The 20,690-nt window shown below is 49.7% G+C and overlaps 1 protein-coding gene across 1 annotated transcript; it reads left to right on the top strand.

Moving 5' to 3' along the window:
* Positions 1-2,760: 2,760 nt before the first annotated feature.
* Positions 2,761-4,514, top strand: LOC125530139 (malvidin galactosylase UGT88C3). Its single transcript, XM_048694538.2, has one exon. The coding sequence runs from the start codon at positions 2,810-2,812 to the stop codon at positions 4,286-4,288; it is 1,479 nt and encodes a 492-aa protein (XP_048550495.2). The 5' UTR covers positions 2,761-2,809; the 3' UTR covers positions 4,289-4,514.
* The last annotated feature ends 16,176 nt before the right edge of the window (positions 4,515-20,690 follow it).

Genomic DNA, 20,690 nt, shown 5'->3' with positions numbered 1-20,690 from the left:
AGGGAGGTTGGAACCTAATAATTGGAACACTGCATATTTACTTCTTTTGTCGAACATGTCTTACTCTATTACATGTGCTCAATAATTTGTTGATGATGTGTGTCTTCTTTGTACATGGTACCAAATATCATGGCTCTAGATAAAACAATATGTAGTAAAATTTGTAATTCATTCGTCAAAGAGACTAGCAGAGCATTACTATAGAGGTCTGAGCCAAAAATAAAAATTCAGCCCGTGTTCCTTATTCAAGATATAATAATGAGCATCTTGCTAATTAATTAACTGGCATATGGTTCACCATTCGACATGTAATGCTAGATATGATTCCATCGTTAATTAGTTGAGCTCAATGCTGTCAAGCACTCTGGCGGAACATTAAAATCATGCATGATGCTCGTTCAAGATATCTTCTATATCTAAATAGAAGCCCCCCACTAACTATTTTCGTGGCTTCTCGTACAGCCACGTCACCCCCTAATCCTACGCTGCCGCATGCACCATTTTGTCGTTCCAACCGCGTGGTTTTTCCGCTGCACCTGCACCATGGATCGTGGACTCGACAGAAATACCGCAGAGTGTTTTCTCCGTTCTTGATCGTGGGCTGCGCGGCCCAATAGCTGTTACGTGCCAAGCTAGCCCCATCTAATCGCACAATTCCCCTCAAACAAACAGAATCTGACCGCAGTCCTCAGGGTTCGTCTTATCTTCCACCGGTGCCGCCGCTCTCCCTTCGAGGCGCCACCATGAAACGGTAGCACTACTGCACATGAAACGGCAGCCACTACTGCACATGAAACGGCAGCATTCATCACCCCTCGGTATCCCAGCCTACAAATACGAGTGGGCGCCTTCTTCTTCTTGATCACGCACGAGCTGCTCGCGTTCTAGGCTGTGTTTGGAGACGCTCCACTCCACCACTCCGCTCCCGGAGCGGTCGGAGTCGTAGTATAAAATGATTCTTGTATTCTGCGGAACTGGTGAAGTACCGAACAGGGCCCTACTCTCGGAAAAATGCTCCAGCAGTCCAGCAGTGGAGGTTGGCAGCTTGTTCTTGAACCATACAACTCAGTAGTTCAAGTTGGGGAACAGAAAGTAATAGTTGGTCTTTTTGACTTGAATCAGTACCTGTGCCTAGAATATCTAATCTCGGCACACTCAGTTCAAGAACAAGGTGCCACCTCCAATTATCAGGTAATTCTACACTAGATCTCAGCGACAGACTCAGCGCTTTTGCCTTTTATTTTCCAAATGATCTCTGGCCTTTGCAAACAAGGAGAGGAAAAAAAGAAAAGTGATGCAATATTGCAACTCACATGCATCCCTATTTTCTTTCGGAAAAACTAACGCCACACGTGTGAGCGTTTGCACATCGCCCACACGCCTTCATCACCACTCATTTTTCCACGTATGAACAGATGACATCAGCAGAAATCTTTTTGGTTTTCGGCTTAAAAATATTTTATCTCCTAATTAAAAAAGCGAATTAAAAATCCGTTTTCACCATTAAATCCGTCTCGATGAGATCTTCAAAACTAGACCCCATGTTGATATGTTTCGATAAAATTTTTTTTTTTGCCCAAAAGTTGCCATGATGTTTACACTGTAGTTGCCATGGTGCTTAAACTAAAGTTGCCATGTGGCAAATATAATCTACATTTTTTTATCAGGATTATAGATTAGGGCAGCGTATATATGTTAATGGTTTGTGCTTGCCGGAGCCATACTCTAGACAGATGACAAAAGAAGTGCTATTTTCATCGGTTGTGTTAGCGAACTGTGTGTACGTACATGCATGTATAGATAGTGGCATTAGTGCTGACCTATTCTTTCGGCCGCCCTTTGTATGAGTTGGTTGAGCTCTGTACTACATTTATGTGTAACCGATGTATCAATGAAACTGTGTTGCACAAAACCTCTCTCCTATGCTCGCTCTGGTTCTGACATGGTTGTCATCAAATAATTCTTCCTGTTTTTTCAGTGAAACAGCGGGCGCTCTGCCAATGGATCGAAGGAGAAGAAAGAATTAAACATGAAGATTTATAACCGTAAGCAGGTCCTGGACCGTGTCTGAAACCAAACAACGGACTATTCACAGGACCTGGACTCTCTTTATTGATTTCCACTGGTGTCTACAATATCATTTTATTATGTACGAAATATATTTCTTTTCCCACCAGTGTATATATACCAACAATGCCATGTTATTATGTAATCAGTATGATTTTTTGGCCAGGTCCTAGACCCTGCCTAAAACCAACAAACGGACTGTTCACAGGACATTGACTCACTTTATTGATTTCCACCGGTGTCTACAATATCATGTTATTCTGTATCAAATATATTTCGTTTCCCACCAGTGTGTATATACGCCTACAATGCCATGTTTGTTAGTATGTATCAAATACTACGTTTCTTTTTCTTTTGCAGGAAAATATGTTTCTTTCTGTCAAGGCCATGGATTTCCTACCATGTTTTGCTTCATAGAGCTTCTACCTTTTTCATTCATTGCACAACATTTTTTCTCTTTACTTGAATCCCGGCACCAACGCGCGGGGTATCCTAGTAAGTAATACTAGTAATAAACACCATGCTATTTATACTCCCTCGCCGTGTTTGTCACTTTTTTTTTTTGAGGGGGCCGTGTTTGTCATTTTGATCGTGTGGGATGCTGGGTACGAGTAGAACGCATATTTGGCTTTGGCATCGCTATTTATATTAGGCGTTACGCTGTGTCTGGCTTGGGTACAAGTAGAACGCGTACGTGAGGGAGCGGAGCGGCACCAGAACTAGAACTAGAACTAGAACTAGGATGGCAGCTAGTCCGACGCCGACGCTGGTGCTGGTGCCGGAGTGGGGCACCGGCCACCTCATGTCCATGCTCGAGTCCTGCAAGCGCATCCTTCTCTGCGGCGGCCGCGCCTTGTCCATCACGCTGCTCGTCATGCGCCCGCCCACCGCCCAGGCCACCTCCGAGGTCGAGGCGCACGTCCGCCGCGAGGCCGCCTCCGGCCTCGACATCCGCTTCCACCGCCTCCCCGCGGTGGAGCCTCCGGCTGACGCTGCCGGAGTCGAGGAGTTCATCGCGCGCTACATCCAGCTCCACGCGCCCCACGTCAGGGACGCCGTCGCGGGGATGTCGTGCCCCGTCGCCGCGCTCGTGCTCGACCTGTTCGCGGCGCCCATGGTCGACGTGGCCCGCGACCTGGGCGTGCCGTCCTACGTCTTCATGTCCTCCACCGGCGCCATGCTCGCGCTCATGCTGCACCTGCCCGTGCTCCACCAAGTGGTCACCGTGGACGTGGAGTTCAGCCAGGTGGACGGGGAGGTGGTGCACGTGCCCGGGCTGCCGCCGATACCGCCCGAGTCCATGCCGTGCCCGGTGGTGGACAAGAAGAGCCCCAACTACACGTGGTTCCTGCGCCTCGGCCACAGCTTTATGGACGCCACGGGAATCATCGCAAACACTGCGGACGAGCTCGAGCCGGGGGCCCTCGCGGCCGTCGCCGACGGCCGCGCCGTGCCAGGGCGCCCCGCGCCGCCGGTGTACCCCGTCGGCCCCGTGCTCTCGCTTGGCAGCAGTGACAGAACGAAGCCACCGCACGAGTGTGTCGCCTGCGCCTGGCTGGACGCGCAGCCGCCGGGGTCGGTGGTGTTCCTCTGTTTCGGGAGCATGGGCTGGTTCGAGGCAGCGCAGGTGGTGGAGATCACGGCGGCGCTGGAGCGGTGCGGCCACCGCTTCCTGTGGGTCCTCCGGGGCCCGCCTTCCTCGGAGTCGGGCGCCGGCGCGCCGGACGGGTCGGAGCACCCGACGGACGCGAAGCTGGAGGAGCTGCCCCCGGAGGGGTTCTTGCAGAGGACGGAGGGCAAGGGCCTGGTGTGGCCGACGTGGGTGCCGCAGAAGGACATCCTGGCGCACCCGGCCGTGGGGGGGTTCGTGACGCACGCCGGGTGGAACTCGGTGCTGGAGAGCCTGTGGCACGGCCTGCCAATGGCGCCGTGGCCTCTCTACGCGGAGCAGCACCTGAACGCCTTCGAGCTCGTCGCCGACATGGGGGTCGCCGTGCCGCTCAAGGTGGACCGGAAGCGGGACAACTTCGTGGAGGCGGCGGACCTGGAACGAGCGGTCAAGTGTCTGATGGGCGAGGAGGGGCGGAAGGTCAGGGAGAGGGCCGCCGAGATGAGAGACGTCTGCCGCAACGCCGTCAACAAGGGCGGCTCCTCCGACGCTGCGTTGCAGAGGCTCTCGGAGGCGCTCCACCACGGCGCGGTGCTGCCCCCGACCATGTGAAAGTGCACTGTAGACAGACTATATATATGATCTGTAACTGTAAGCCACCTATGGAACGCATATTTTCATCCAAAATTATATTATCTTCTGCTTGATATAAAATTGCACATCTCTTTTTTCTTCACTGGTGTAATGCACCTAATCTGTAAGCATTTGGAGTCATTAATTTCAGTTCAAAGAAGTATTGTGATGAGATGCTGTACTTGATCAGCGTGGCATGTTCGCAATGAATAAATTATAGGAGAAACTGTTACTGATATAATCTGAAATCCTGTATGATTTTCTTCAAAATTATCATATGCGGCCTTAAGTATGCACGATTCAATGGATCAGATTAAAAGTGGTTTAACTCTAATGCATGTATATATCTGAATACCTAGTCAAGCATTAACTGGGTAAATGATATTTTAGAAGTTTCCTTTCCTATGGTAGCAAATATGTTGACTGGTAGAGAGTTAGTATATGTTTCTCGAGCTGCTCTAGTGTGATCATATTGAACCTGGATGGTGGGAGACGCTAGCACGTGCAGAAAAATCATCAGGAAAAGACCCGCCAATGTGGCATGCTAACTAGACCTTATAATTGTGACCCATTTTAAACAGGGGAAATTCTTTTTTTGCAAGGGTTAAACAGGATAAATTGTGTCAATACTTTTGCTAAATGGGGTAAAATGAACGAAATCCTGCTAAATGGGGTAATTAGTGTCAAAATGACAAAATAGGTGGTAAAACCGAAATTCACTATAACATTATTTGGGTCGGAGAGTTTGAACATAGAATTTCATGTACAAAAAACCGAATATGTTAGACTCACATATTAATTAATCATTCCGTTTCTCATGAAAAATGTGTTCTGTTGCCATCTGAGTTCCCCTGATTGAAGTGACTATGGCGTACTGGATCTATTTGGCCCTTCGTGAACACCAAATGTTTTCATGATCAGAAGTAGAAAATAAAAAGGGCTGACTGCGATATAAAAACATCCACCCTAGAGCCGCATGTGAATCAATTAATTATCAAGGTCTACAAGCAGGGCAAGCCGTCCAATGAAGCTCTTGCAGTTTAACCTTACTAGTTGAATGCCCGTGCATTAATATGGATCCAATGTGTATAGCATGAATACGAAAGCCCATGATATGGTATGGATCCAATATGTATAGTATGGATCCAATATGTATAGCATGATATGGTAATCTTCTATCATCTCCGCCAAGACGTAGTCGCTCAGCTGTTCTGCATACATAGCCAGTGTACATCAATAGACATACCAAATCTTGATAAGACATACGATAATTTTCCTTATCTCTTGTTCATTTGTATTTATGAAACTCGTCCACCACCGCAAGAAGATATAACATCATCTTCGTTCACCCTTCCCGCATGTCTCGTTCTCTGCTCACCCCTAGTCAACTACATGTGTGTTGCCTTGGAAAAACATATTGATACATAGAATTAAGAGGAAAGTATATTTTTGGTCCCTCAACTTTTTAAAAAGTATAGAAATGCTCCCTCGATTTCAAAACCAGTAACTCTTGGTCCCTCAACTTCTCAAACCAGATAAATTCAGTCCCTCATACCGTTTCGGGTGGTTTCCATCTGATATGGGCATGGTTTTGAACAAAAAAATTGGCATGTCAGCGTACGTTGGAGCCACGACTACCTCCCAAGCTCCATGCCGACGTTGGAGCAGACGCCGTCACAACGGCGGAGCCCGATGACACATGTCCACCACAAGGATGCCACCGCCGCCATGACATCCCCGCTTGAACAGACTGGTTCCCAGATTCTTCGCCAACCATAGAGACGATCGTCTCGCCCGAGAAGAATCCGGAGCTTCTTTATTTAGCATCGTCGTCGGCGCCGCCGAAGCCAAGACGTCGAATGATCCAAAACCCTAAGCTTCTTGGGCCCTAAAACCTAAAGCTATAAACGATCCACACGCGCAGGATTCGGCGACCCCCCACACCACCGACGACCAAAAGGTCGCCGGCGGAGGAGAGCCGCCGAAAGACGACGCGGGAAGGAGCGGCTCTCCTGTGGCGGTGGCTAGGTTTCTCCCTACAGAATCATCTTGAGATTGAGAAGTTGCCACAGACGCCTTTGTAGTCGACGGGAACATCTACTCCCATTGAACGTATATCGCCGAAAGTTCTAAAATAAATCTATTAAAATGCGAGCACAAATGTCAAGTCTAGGACTTAAACTCTGGTGGACAGAGGATACCAATGTGTTTCTAACTTATTGTTTGGGTCAACCATCCAACTACGTGTGTCCAACAGTTGATGGGTTACGTGTCACTTACTCCCTGAACTAAAACCACGACATTTATTTTAGATTAGAGGGACTACTTTTTTGCGAGAAAAAAAGGGTTACATGACGCTCATGTACATATGGTATGAGGAGAATTAATGATGCGGCCAACTATACCACGCCTGTCAAAGTGATGTACCATCGTACGGCCGCACGATAACCGTCAACTTGGCCCATCACCGCCTCCTCTACGTCACACAGTTGCATGGGCGTCGTCAGTCCACCACCACACTGCATGCACGCCTATGTCCATCTTTCTCCCCTTCTCTCATGCGGTAAGTCCGAGCCATCACCACCTCCTCTGCACCACACGGTTGCATAGGCACCCAACCCATCACCTGCTCCTCCGCATCATATGGTTGCATGGGCGCCGCCAGTCCATCACAGCCTCCTCCGGACCACACGGTTGCACGGGCGCCCGACGCACACCACCTCCTCCGCAGCACAAGGCTGCATAGGATTTGCCTGTCCACCATTGAGGGAGTCCTGGATTAGGGGGTCTCCGGACAGCCGGACTATATCCTTCGGCCGGACTGTTGGACTATGAAGATACAAGATTGAAGACTGCGTCCCGTGTCCGGATGGGACTCTCCTTGGCGTGAAAGGCAAGCTAGGAAATACGGATATGTAGATCTCCTCCCTTGTAACCGACCTTGTGTAACCCTAGCCCCCTCTGGTGTCTATATAAACCGGAGGGTTTAGTCTGTAGGACAAGATACATACAATCATACTATAGGGTAGCTTCTAGGGTTAGCCTCTACGATCTCGTGGTAGATCAACTCTTGTAATACTCATATCATCAAGAACAATCAAATAGGAAGTAGGGTATTACCTCCATCAAGAGGGCCCGAACCTAGGCAAACATCTTGTCCCCTGCCTCCTGTTACCATCTGTCTTAGACGCACAGTTCGGGACCCCCTACCCGAGATCCGCCGGTTTTGACACCGACATTGGTGCTTTTATTGAGAGTTCCACTGTGTCGTCACCATAAGGCTTTATGGCTCCTTCGATCATCGGTAGTGATGCAGTCCAGGGTGAGGGTTTCCTCCCCGGACAGATCTTTGTATTCGGTGGCTTCGCACTGCGGTCCAATTCGCTTGGCCATCTGGAGCAGATCGAGAGCTATGCCCCTGGCCATCAGGTCAGATTCGGAAACTTGAACTACACTGCCGACGTCCGCGGAGACTTGATCTTCGACGGATTCGATCATGTGTCAGGTGCGCCGCACAGTCACGACGAGGACCACATAACTCTACCGCCGGACAATATTCGGGAGATCGCATCCACAACTACCCCGGCCGTCAATCCGGAGCAGATTGCACTACTAGGAAAAGGCATGCTAGTGGCGCACCGAATTTGCCTTCTAATGGCGCACTACCGGTGCGCCACTGGCATCACGCCATTAGAATTAAATTCTAATGGCGCACCACCAGTGCGCCATTAGTATAGCCTGCAGTGCGCCATTAGAATGCCTCCCAGGGGGCCATATGTACCCATGTGCTTTGGCATTCTAATGGCGCACCAGCAGTTAATGCGCCATTAGTGTGATGATCACAGTGCGCCATTAGTGTCTTGTGTGGTGCGCCATTAGTATGAATATTAGGTTTTTTTTGCTTTTCTGATTTTTGCACAGGTTACAAAATATATTATTGGACAGAATATAGACAGCAGCACACAGCAACATCAGATTCATCGAATACAATAGAAGATTAATCTCCGAATACAATTCATCATATTAGTCTCCGAATTCAAAAGACCGAACAAAGATAAAACATTACAAGTCGCAAGACCGCGAGTATCGAGTTTGCCTTCACATTACAAGTCGATATCGATCATCTAAACTACCATCACATAGAAGAGAGCTGTGGTCATCACGATGAGCATCATCGCGATCAAACTAGTCTTCATCCGGTTCCTCCAACGCTCCCTCCTCTCTCCCTCTAGATAGCGGGCGTATCTACATTCGGCCTCCGCCCTAGTGGTGTACCCTTTGTAACTGTTACCGCTGAAACGGTGAACCTGTCTCCGACACTCCTCCCAGTCGTCGTAGACTCCGGGAACCTTACCCTTGTACACGACATACGACAGCATCTCTATGCACAAGCCAAACAACAGACAATACATAAGCAATATGTAAATATGCAACAAAAGGATCGGAAGAGAAAAGCAAGACATTAATAGCAGGATTCATGGTCCTACTAATAAATAGCATCGATTACATCTAAGTTGAACGACCGTCCAAACCAAAGAGACATACGAATTCATTAAAGTATAATTACAACATGAGCCAATCAATGTTTCAGAACTACACATCACTACTTTCGACTCGACACATCGGACAGGAACATGGATGAAGCCGCCGTCTGTCGTGATGGTCATGAAATCGCGGTCGTTGTCACCCTGCATTTGTAGCATTTCATCTATCTCACTGTTGGACAGTTGATATCTGAGGAAGAACTGCCCCGAGGTATGAAGGACATCTTGATGGATGATGTCCGCAAACTCCGACTGGATGCGAAAGAATTCTTGTCTGAGGTCCACGTCCTGGACTGCCGACAAGCTCGCGGCCCAATCTTTGAGATTATCTGGTAGCAGAAGTTGATGATGGTCCCTTACGATCGCCCGCATGTGATGGAGGGCGTAGTAGGCATCCTTCTGACCGCCAGGCGGCTGCTTGACGCAGCAGAACTTCGTATTGTGTGAGAACACGTGCTTGCCGTACTTATGAACTGCCCTGGTGAAGGTGCCTCCAGATTTGGCGTAGGCGGGGAGAACATCATCAAGAACTTTCTTGACATTTGTGTAGTCTATCTTGGAGTTACGGTTCGGGTCTAAATACATGGCCATGGAATATTTCGGGCTTAAGAGGATGAGTGTGCAATGTGTGTCACTGCACAGAACACGGAATGTTAGAAAAAAAAGAACGATCGAAATCTAAGAAATCATATGTTATGGGGCGGTTAAGGGATGACTTACTCGGGAAAGTAATCCACAATGAAGTTATCCTTATCTGGGTTTGCCAGAATGACGCCTTCGAGGTGTGAACTCGCAACTTGGCGGTCCCCAGCACTGCTCAAGTGCTTGGCACGCATGTAGAAGGGGTCGACTATCACGATGTCCGGGGTCTTGTCTCTAATGATCTGCATCTCCATACTCAGCAAAAACAGCCGAATGAAGGTGTAGTGCAGCGGATGAAGGTTAAACATAGCAAAGATGTCATCAAACCGCAGGACGATCGTACCCCCGATGTCGCCATCCACAAAGCCCTTGCCCTCTGGCACCTTGGCCATGAAAACCGGGTATGCCACATCCTTCTCTCTGAGACGCCGCTTCTCCAAAGAAAGAACACTTTCGTGTAGACTCCGCATAGCACCGGTTGCAGCATTCAGCATATTTGGCGGTAGCATCGCCCTACCCGCCACATGCACCCTCCTCAAGATATCCTTAGGTGAAGGTGGCCCGTCCTGAGCACGGATCGAACTCGGTGCCGGCTGGCTCGCACCGGCGCCCTTGTTAGTCTTTCGTTTCCGTCCCTTCTTCTTGATCTCCTGTAATGGGACCGAGTTCTGCTCACAGACCGCCTTCTTGAGCGTGTTGGGGCTGATAGTATTTCGCACCTCAGCTATCTGAGGCTCGGTGAAGGTGGGAGATGGAGGCGTGTCCTGAGAACTGAACGCCAGACGACGCCTGTTGCAATTGGATTTCTCCGCCGTACCAGCTAGATCGCGGTCGTCTTGGTTGGGTTCTTGAGAAAGAGGCCCGCAGAACTCGTCAGCGTACCCATGTTCGGCAAAGTACTTATCAACTTTGGTAAATGTACCATCGTCGTTGTCGTCGCCGTCCGGATCCTGTGCCATAGGGCTGTCCGGATCCTGTGCCATAGGGATGTCCGGCAGGTCCGGTAGCGTTGCGGCGTTCTTGCCATGGCTTGGCGCCGGCACGACTGGCGGTCTTGTCTGTGGGGTGGTGTCCCCCGCCCCCAAACGAATCTGGCTCTTCGGCCAAAGCAGGGGCCAGTTTACGCAGGTGCTGAGGGTCATCTCATCTTCTTCGTCGGCCCCAGCGGGTCGAATCGGAGGTAACAGCTCGTCGTAGCCTGGCAGCACCCGAACCACTTCAACCCTATACATTGTGGGTGGCATCGGATTACCGTGGAACATGGGGTTGCCCGGTTGAACGATTCTGCCCTTGGCGACATCGACCAACTCGGCGCCCACGAAGTGCAGAAGAGTGCAAGGAACGTCGGCGGTGCCCTGCGAAAACATGTACAGGGCGTCAGGGATGCCCAGTCAAAGGCAAGGAGATGAAGTCATCGGCCGAGATGCTTAGTTACCGTGATGCCGTCGAGCTCGGCTAATGTCGAGGCACCGCCAACGGCGGGCGTGCAACTGACGGAGGGGGCGCTTGCTGGCGAGGTGCCGGTCGGCGTACACCCGGGTGCATTAAGCTCCAATGCCCGTGCCGGCGCCGGAGACACGAATACCGCCTCCGCCGGAGACACCAATGGCGCCGCCGCCGGAGACACCAATGGAGTCGCCTGCGCGCTGTGCGAGTTGCTGGCCGTGAAGCTGGGAACCGGGGGAGGCCCCTGTTGGCCGCCCGCAATCCACGTCGTCAGCCCATGAATCAACGTAGGCACCATGGCGTTGAGCGTCGTTCCAAGTTGTTGTTGCACTTGCTCTTGGACAAGCTCCGGAATCCGCGCCACTTGTGCCTTGAGTTCTTCAACCTCGCGCGTCTGGCTTTCCGAGCTGGTCTTTTTCTCCTTCCGCACACCAATGGTATAGTATGACCCCCATTTTGTGGACAAGCCTTTGCCGGCCACACGACCAGCTGACGTCGGCTTAGTGAGCTTATCCTTGTTTTTCATTACGTTCAACGCCCTATTTAAAGGGGTGTCGAAAGGGGAGCTCTTAGACGACCCCGCGCTACTGCTTTCAGTGTCCTGCGAAAGGAACATGAACCATTTAGAAATATTGGGGATTAATTAGAGTGCAACCATATGGAGCTAATTACGCGGGGGTATATTCCTTACCAGAAGAAGCTCAAGCGCCCTGGTCTTCGGATCCGTGGTAAGCTCCTTTGTTATCGGGTCCTCCTTGTACCGGGCCCTGACATAGTTCCTGGTCTGCTTGTCACCGCTGTATTTCTCGAAGCGGGGTGGTAGGCCTTGCTCGGCATGCTCCGCATCCTCCTTGTCCCATATAGGCTCCGCCACTCTGTAACCGCCGGGACCGAGTTTGTGTTCCCCTAAGTTCAACTCCCGCATTTCTTTCCCCCACTGACTTGATTCAGAGGTTGCACTGCTCTCGCACTTGATCTTGAACTCCTTGTACTCATCTTCGCTCATCAAAGGATATTTCGCCTTGATCTTCTCATAACTATCACCTTTATCAATCATTCTCTTCACCGCGCTTTTCCAAGTAGACAGGGCCGTGCTCATCTTCGTGAGGGCGGCACTGTTCACTTTATTCCCTGAGAGGCATGTGTTTTCAAATTCGGCGGGGAACTTGTATCGTTCGTGCAGCTTCGTGAAGAGGAGGTTGCGCAAATTCCCTCGGTCCTTATGCCTAAGGTTGTCGGTGTTGATTGAGATGGTGCTCCGGAGAATGCACCCGAGCTGAACCGAGTACCCCTTGACTATATGTTTGGGCTCCGTTGGATTCCCGTCGGAGTCCACTTGAGTGAATTCCTCCTTGAGGGTGCGGAGCGCATTCGCGCGCCGGTCCTTCCTTTGCTTCTTCGGTTGGCTGCCATCTGTGTGTGCGCCGCCATCATCTGTGGTGGCATCCTCAGCGGCACCATCAGTGGTGTCATCCCCGACGCCACTAGGGGTTGTGTAGTCAGGATCGGTGTCTTCCGCGGCGTCCTCATAGCGGTGAGGTTCTTCCTCCATCTCCTGGGACAGCTCCCAGAATTGCTTGCCGCCTGAACCGCCGGCCTCATCGTTGTGGGCCATGTTTCGCTCTAAATAGGAAAAAAGTTTGGTCAAAAAGTTGGTTATTGTCAAGGAACAAGATCATGGTCTCATCATTTAGGGTTTGTCGACACCGAGGCAGTCTAGGAAAAAATAAATCCACAAGTCAATATATCAGGACCCATCACATCTTCATAGACTCGATGGGGCCTCAAATGCCCTTCCTCATCTACAACTAGTTGTCCGCCTCAATCGATGGGTTTTCTCACATTTTTCTGATTCAAACTAGATTTCGATGGCTGTTAGGTTATTCGGAAGCAGTAGCAACTTGTAGAGGGTGCAAACTAGCCAGCATTGGGAAGTTCCAGTCTACTAGTAGAGGGAAAAACATGAGGAGCAGCTTGTAGGTTTGCTTGCTCCGGTGGGACGGGATGGAGGATATAGCTATAGCACCCCTATATCGTACATAGATTTATTTTTTGCCCTGTTGCTCTTACTAGTTTTAGCTTATCAAAGTGGATGTATGTATCACATGTTTCTGAAACTAGATTTGTATTGCTGGTAGGTTATTTTGTGTATGTGATCTAAAATAAATACAAAAATTATTTTTTGCCTTGCTTCTCTTACTAGTTTTAGCTTATCAAAGTGGATGTATGTATCATATTCTTCTGGTGCATGAGAGAGTGAGGGGTAAACCACAAGCTAGACAAGTGAAGGTGGTGGAGTGGTGCTGCATCCCCATCCATCCATCCATCTATCCATCCATCTGCATCATATCTTTTGACTTGACCACATTGGCTCATAGCTAATCTAGCCAAGCTACCTAGATCCACCTGCTTGCTTGTTGCACATTGTGTGGAGGGAGCAGATGTCGCCACAGCTTAAGTGTAAAGCTAGATAGTGTGTGTGTGAGAGTCCACTTAGCTGAAAATGTTGGGAGACATGATTTATCTGTTCAGTCACCATCACACACACTCAGATTAACATTCAACACCTGAACTAGAGTTAACAAATTGGGCATCTTCTAGGTCAAACTATAAATGTTGATTAATTTTTGTTTCAGTTGAGAATCGGGCACCTTCTAGGTCAAGAAAATTGGGCATGACCTTTGCTAATTTTCTTGACCTAGGAGTGCCCCATTCTCAACCGAAACGGAAATTAATCAACATTTCAGGAGAAAGGGGTCATTTCAGAAGATCACAAGTAGCAGCAGCATCACAAGTTGACAAAATCACAAGTAGCAGCAGCATCACAAGTAGTGCAGCAGCAGCAGCAGCAGCATCACAAGTAGTACATCAGCAGCAGTGAATAAAATTTAGCCAAGTAGCAGCAGCATCACAAGTAGTGCAGCAGCAGCAGCAACAACATCACAAGTAGTACATCAGCAGCAGTGAATAAAATTTTTATATGAAGTTTCTGAAATTTATGGAAGTTTCTAGTACACTAAAGGAGAGAAAGGAGAGGAAGTACCCTAGCAATCTATGAAAGTGTCCAGCACACTAAACTCCAACTCCGGTACCAGAGGAAATGGGCAGTAGATGGGCAGCACTAGACCACCTACAACAGATGCAACAAATTACTCCAGTTAAGTTAAATTACTCCAACTCCTATTTGCAAGATCACAAGTACAACAAGAAGTACTCTACTTCTATTTGCAACATCACCAATTATACTAGCAGATTACTCAATCACACAATTATACTAGCAGATTACTCAATCATAAAGCAAGATTTCGATGACAGTTATTTCTCATAGCATAAAGATGGAGTAGAAGCAGTAGAGAGCGGCAGCAAGAAGGATTTAGAGAAGTGGAGTAGTAGCACTAGGGGCGAGGGGAGAGGAGCAGCAAGGACGAGGAAAGGAGGCGGCGATAGCAGCATGTAGAGCAGTAGAGCAGCGCGGCGGCGCAGGCGTGCAACCACGACAGAGCAGGGGCAGCAGGGGCAGCAGGGTCGCGCGGGCGGGGTCGGGGCTTAGCCGGCGGTAGGCCGAGCGCGATGCACGGGGCGAGAGCAGAGGCGGGGGCCGGTGCAGGCGGGGCGAGGGCGGGCAGCAGCAGGGCAGGTGCTCATCCAGTGCAGAAATCAGGGGGGATTTTGAGCGGGCATAGGATGCAATTGGGAAGGAGGGAGGGGGAGGGAGGAGGAAGGAGGGGTGGTGGCTACCTGCCTATGGACCGGTCGCTGACGTAGCTTCGGCGGCGGCGTTCCTGGGCGGGGGCGGCTGCTCCGGGGACAGGGAGGGAGGCGCTGCGGTGCCGGAGTCGGGGCCGCGGAGGCTGGGCGCGTGTGGCTGCCCGTCTCGAGGAGGCAGGGCGGCGGCGGCGGAGCGGGCGGTGGAAGGAGGGGGTGCGCGTGAGGCTGTGGCGAGGGGGGAAGTGGATCTGGCGACGGGGGGGGGGGGGGGGGCATTACTAATGGCGCACCCTCTGGCGGTGCGCCATTAGAATGTTTTTTTGATAGCAATGGCACACCCCCGAGCGGTGCGCCATAAGTAATCTTTTTTTTGCAATGCAATGGCGCACCAGCCAGCGGTGCGCCATAAGTAATTTTTTTATTATTTTTTGTTGCATCTACTAATTTTTTAGAAAATGCATATGAATATGAAACAGTAATAAATTTTTATAAAAACAGTAATAATTTTTTAAAAAATATCATCAAATTTGTTATTTGAAAATATCATCAAATTTGTTATTTGAAAATATAATCAAATTTGTTTTTTTGGATTTTTAGTTGCATTCATTTGTGACGGTGGAGCGGGGGAGGGTGCGGGTGGGATCGAGATGGAGGGGGATCGAGATCGAGATGGAGGGGGAATCGAGATCGAGATGGAGGGGGATCGAGATCAAGTGTGCTCATGAATTCAAAAAGTGCCCATGAAATTTAAAAATATTCATGATATCAAAAAGTGCCCATGAAATACAATCGAGAAATGAAGACTATGATTTAAATACAATCGATCTTAGCTAGCTATCTGTTCACAATCTTCTTGCCCTTCTTTTTCGCAAATGGAGTTCTTCTGTGGAATGGATGTCCTTTAGGTAGGGTGGTCCTGCTTCTTCTTGTGGTGTGTGCTGCTACTTCATCGTCGTCGTCATGTTCGATCTTCGGGTCGCCGTACTTGTCGAAGTCTTGCTCATTGGCTACTCCATCCATTCCGATGATCTTCCTTTTGCCTCTCCTCATGACAACACGACTGGGCTTTGACGGGTCGGTAATGAAGAAGCATTGGTCCACTTGGGAAGCCAGTACCCATGGCTCATTTTTCGCGATGATGTTTGCGCCCGCGGTCTTGGATTTGGCTTCGGGTATAACCATGGTGGTGAAATACCGGTCTTCTTTTAGGACGCTCTTGGCCCATCTGACACGGAACATCGGGACCTTCTCTCCAGCGTAGGTCAGCTCCCAGATGTCCTCGATCCTTCCGTAGTATCTGTCCTTGTCGTTACCGGTGTAGGATTCCATCATTACCCCGGAGTTCTGATAACCATCGCTCTTCATGTCCTTGTTCTCGGTGTAGAATGTGTAGTCGTTGATATCGTACGCCTCATAGGTCATCAGGTTGTGCTCGGCGCCCTGTGACAAGGCGAATATGAGTTGTTCTTCCGCCGAAGAATCCTCATGTAAAGGGTACGACAGAAGCTTCTGCTTGAACCAACGTGTGAAACATGAGTTGTGCTCTTTGAGTATATCTTCGTCCGTCCTCTGTTGGCCTCGGTCATTGTACGTCTTCTCAATAAAGGTTTTGTGCTCTACCACCCAAGGATCGACCACGTCTATGTGTTGTAGAGCGACTAGGTTTGCTCTTTCAAAGTTGGCGAGTCGACCCTCGAAGTCGACATGCATTTCGCGGCGACCCTCACGGTGACCCCATCCAGCGAGCCTGCCGAGGTGCCTGTTGACGGGCAGACCAACGGGGTTCTCAATGCCTAGATAATTTGTGTAGTAGGAGATGCACTCTTCGGTCAGAAAGCCCCTAGCTATACTTCCCTCTGGACGTGACATGTTGCGAACGTATCCTTTGATGACACCATTCATCCTTTCGAACGGCATCATGCTGTGCAGGAACGTCGGCCCGAGTTGGATGATATCCTCCACGATATGGACCAGCAGATGCACCATAACGTCGAAGAATGGGGGCGGGAAGTACATCTCAAGCTCGCATAGTATCACCACGATCTCTTCCTGTAGCCTTCTGAGTTGCCTCACGCCAATCGACTTCCGAGAGATGACGTCGAAAAAGTTGCATAGGCCAAATAGCGTTTCACGGACGTGCGCATCCATGATCCCACGGATTGCAACTGGAAGTATCTGCGTCATCAGCACGTGACAGTCGTGAGACTTCATCCCGCTGAACTTCTACTTCGCTGGGTCTAGGTATCTGCTTATCTTCCCCGCGTAACCGTAAGGAAGTTTTACTCCTAGGAGGCAGGTGAAAAACTGCTCAATCTCCTCCTGACTTAGAGTGAAGCACGCGGGAGGGTAGTCATCTCCGGTCTTCTTGGCCTTTTTGCCTTTGTGATGACTTTCTGTGTCCTGCTTCGCCTCATCATCATCATCATCATCATCATCATCATCATCATCATCATCATCATCATCATCATCATCATTAGCGTGAAGCTCCTGCCTGATGCCCATTGATTTCAAGTCTGCCCTTGCTTTCGGCCCATCTTTGGTCCTCTCTGGCATGTTGAGCAGGGTACCAAGCAGACTCTCGCACACGTTCTTTGTGATATGCATGGCATCAAGGCTGTGAGGCACACAGTGGATCTTCCAGTACGGCAAGTCCCAGAAAACAAACCTCGTTTTCCATACCTTCAGCAGCGGCTCTAGCGCCTTTCGCTTCTTTCTCGGCTCTGACGCCTTTTGCTTCTTTCCCGGTAGTGGGCAGTCTTTCCAATTTTTCAACAGCTCGTCTATTTCCTCGCCACTCCTCGTACACGGGCGTTTTCGGGGTTCGGTTTCACCATCAAACAGATCCTTGCGTTTCCTCCACGGGTCATCGTCGCGAAGCCACCTTCGATGTCCCATGAACACGGTTTTCGAAGACCCAGGATCTCTATCTAGCTGGCGATACGTTGTGTCATCCATGCACCTTACGCATCCAGAAAATCCGTGGACTACCTGCCCCGCGAGATATCCGTAACCGAGATAGTCGTGCACCATCGTGAGCAGTGCGGCTCTCATAGGGAAATATTCTTTCTCTGCGGCGTCCCACATATTGGCTGGCGTTTTCCACAGCGTGTCTAGCTCCTCCTTCAGCAGCCCCAGATACAGATTGATGTCGTTCCCTGGTTGTTTCGGCCCTTCAATTAGCATACTCATGTGAATGTACTTCCTCTTCAAGCACAACCAGGGGGGAAGGTTGTACATCCACACAAACACAGGCCAGGTGCTATGTGTGCTTCTCTGGCTGTCAAACGGATTGACTCCATCGGTGCTCGCGCCCAGCACGATGTTCCTTGGATCCTTCCCAAATTCTGGGTATTCGAAATTCAACGCTTGCCACTGGCTCGCATCCTTAGGGTGACTCAGCATCTTGTCTTTTTTATTTATCTCCGGATCATTTCCGTCATCTTCCCGCTTCTTCTCCTCCCTATCCGCGTGCTAACGCAGGAGCTTTGCTACCTTAGGGTCCGCGAAATACCACTGCAGATGAGGAGTGATCGGAAAGTACCACACCGATTTTCGAGGAGCTTTCTTCCTCTTCTTGTATCGAGTGACGCCGCACACCGGACATATGGTAGACTCCGCGTGCTCGTCCCGATAAATGATACAATTGTTCATGCACACATGGTATTTCATGTGCGGTAAATCCAGAGGACACACGATTTTCTTCGCCTCCTCGAAACTGGTCGGGCACTTGTTCCCCTTGGGAAGACCTTCGTGCCAGAATGACATGTTCTCGTCGAAGCATGCGTCGGTCATTTTGTGTTTTACCTTCATCTCCAGAGCCATGAGCGTTACTTTCAGGCGGGTATCCTCGGGCCTGCATCCTTCATACAATGGAGTAACCGCGTCTATCTCCAGTTGATCCAGCTTGGCTTTATCTCGGGCGGCAGCTCTTGCGTTATCCGTCTGCTTGAGAAGCAGCTCTTGAATATGAGGGTCCTGCACCCAGCCTCCATCGTCGTCTGCTCCGACATCTTCATCTTCATGATCATGCCCTTCGTCTTGATCTTCCTCGTCATCATGTACGACATCTTCTACATGATGACTGTGTACAGCATCACCGTCGTGATCATGTCCTGGAGATTCTTCGTCTTCTCGCCCGCCCTCGCGGCGGTGGTACTTGTCTGGTTGCCCTTCCTCATTTCTTGCCCGGCCCCCATGGACGACTTCATAGTCATCTTCATCACCTTGCCACCGATAGCCATCCATGAAACCACGCAAGAGCAGGTGGTCCCGCACCTGCCCGGAATCCGGGTCCGCAATAAGGCTCTTCAGCTTGCATCTTCGACACGGACATCTTATCTCTGTCTCGTTCTTTTGAAGCATCTCGGCCTCCGCGGAGCTCAAAAACCTATTCGTGCGGACCATGGTCGCCTGCGGGGTAGAGCAAAACGATATTTTAGAACCAAGAAAAAATTTGGCATGAACTTCCCTAAAAATAGGACAAAAAAGAATGCATAGTGCCAAAATTCTCGCCGAAACGGAAATGAATCAAAACATTCTGGCAAAATATTGGCAACTATCGCATTTCAAATACCGGTACCTTCAAACACAAACATATATGCAACACCACAAACACATGCAACACCACAAACATACATAGATCTAGCTAGGCCACAAAAAGTGCATGTGCACGTTGTTGGAGCGAGCTAGGGAGAAAAAAAGTAGATCTACATCATGAAGATAGCTTTCCTCTTACTTACCTATCAAAAAAGGTAATTTCACCACTTAATTTTGATGAATCTATGGTGGAAATGAGGTGAGGAGGAGGAGATGGCCGAAAGCTTGGAGAAGGAGGTGGAGGGAATGAAGTGGGGAAAGTGAGTGGGTAGGTGTGGGGCTATCCAAAATATCTTGTTGGGGTCCCAGGTTACGAATGGCGCACCACCAGCAAATGCGCCATTAGTAACCCTGGTTACTAATGGCGCACCTGCAGGTGGTGCGCCATTAGTAGTTTTGCAAAAAAGTAAATAAATAAATATATATACTAATGGCGCACCGGGTAATAGTGCGCCATTACTAGTTTAAACTAGTAATGGCGCACTGTGAAACGATGCGCCATTAGTAGTTTTGCAAAAAAAAGAATAAATTTTTTTTACAGTAGTGGCGCACTGTCTGCTTGGTGCGCCATTACTACTTAGAACTAGTAATGGCGCACTTCGACCTGATGCGCCATTAGTATGTATGGAAAAATGGAAAAAAAATTAATACTAGTGGTGCACCCTGTTTCTGGTGCGCCATTAGTGTCTTCCACACTAATGGCGCATCACCAACCGGTGCGCCATTAGTATATAGTAGTGGCGCACTGCTTCCATGGTGCGCCATTAGTATCAATCCTATCTATAGCCCTTTTCCTAGTAGTGTTGTGCGATCTGAGAGCGGAGGGATAGACCCTGCCACGGAGGCCGCGCTCTCAGTGGCGATAGAGCTGGATGCTGACTTCACCCCTTAAGAGAGCCGTGTCGCCGAACCACTAGATTCATCTCCGGCCACGGACTCCGAGCCGCTTACATCCGTGCCCGTCGAACCCGACTGGGCGCCGATCATGGAGTTCACCTCCGCAGATATCTTTTCAGCGCTCGCCTTTAGGTGATGTGCTAAATTCATTAAGGTCTCTCTCCCTGTCAGGAGAACCTTGGCCGAACTATGTCCGGATAGAATAGGATGCGGACGACGAAGAAATTCGCTGCCCACCCACCACCCACTTGGTAGCCACTGTCGATGACTTAACCGACATGCTTAACTTCGACTCCGAAGACATCGAGGGCATGAACGACGATGCAGGAGACGAACTGGAACCAGCGCCCATAGGGCGCCAGACAACCACCTCATCACATGACATATACATGATGGATACACCCAAAGATGGCAATGGCGAAGAGACAGTGGAGGATACCCCCTCCAAGCAACCCAAGCGCCGATGTCAGTGGTGCCACTCTAAGTCCGGCCATAGCAAAAACAACGATAACAACGCAAGAGGAAATAACAGTCCAGTCGACTCTAGA

Source organism: Triticum urartu, chromosome 5A, assembly GCF_056163025.1.
Source record: "Triticum urartu cultivar PI428250 chromosome 5A, HENAU_Tu73, whole genome shotgun sequence".
In the NCBI taxonomy this organism is placed as follows: Eukaryota; Viridiplantae; Streptophyta; class Magnoliopsida; order Poales; family Poaceae; genus Triticum; species Triticum urartu.
The sequence above is the reverse complement of the archived record's forward strand: the minus strand, read 5'-3'. Positions and strand labels throughout refer to the sequence as shown.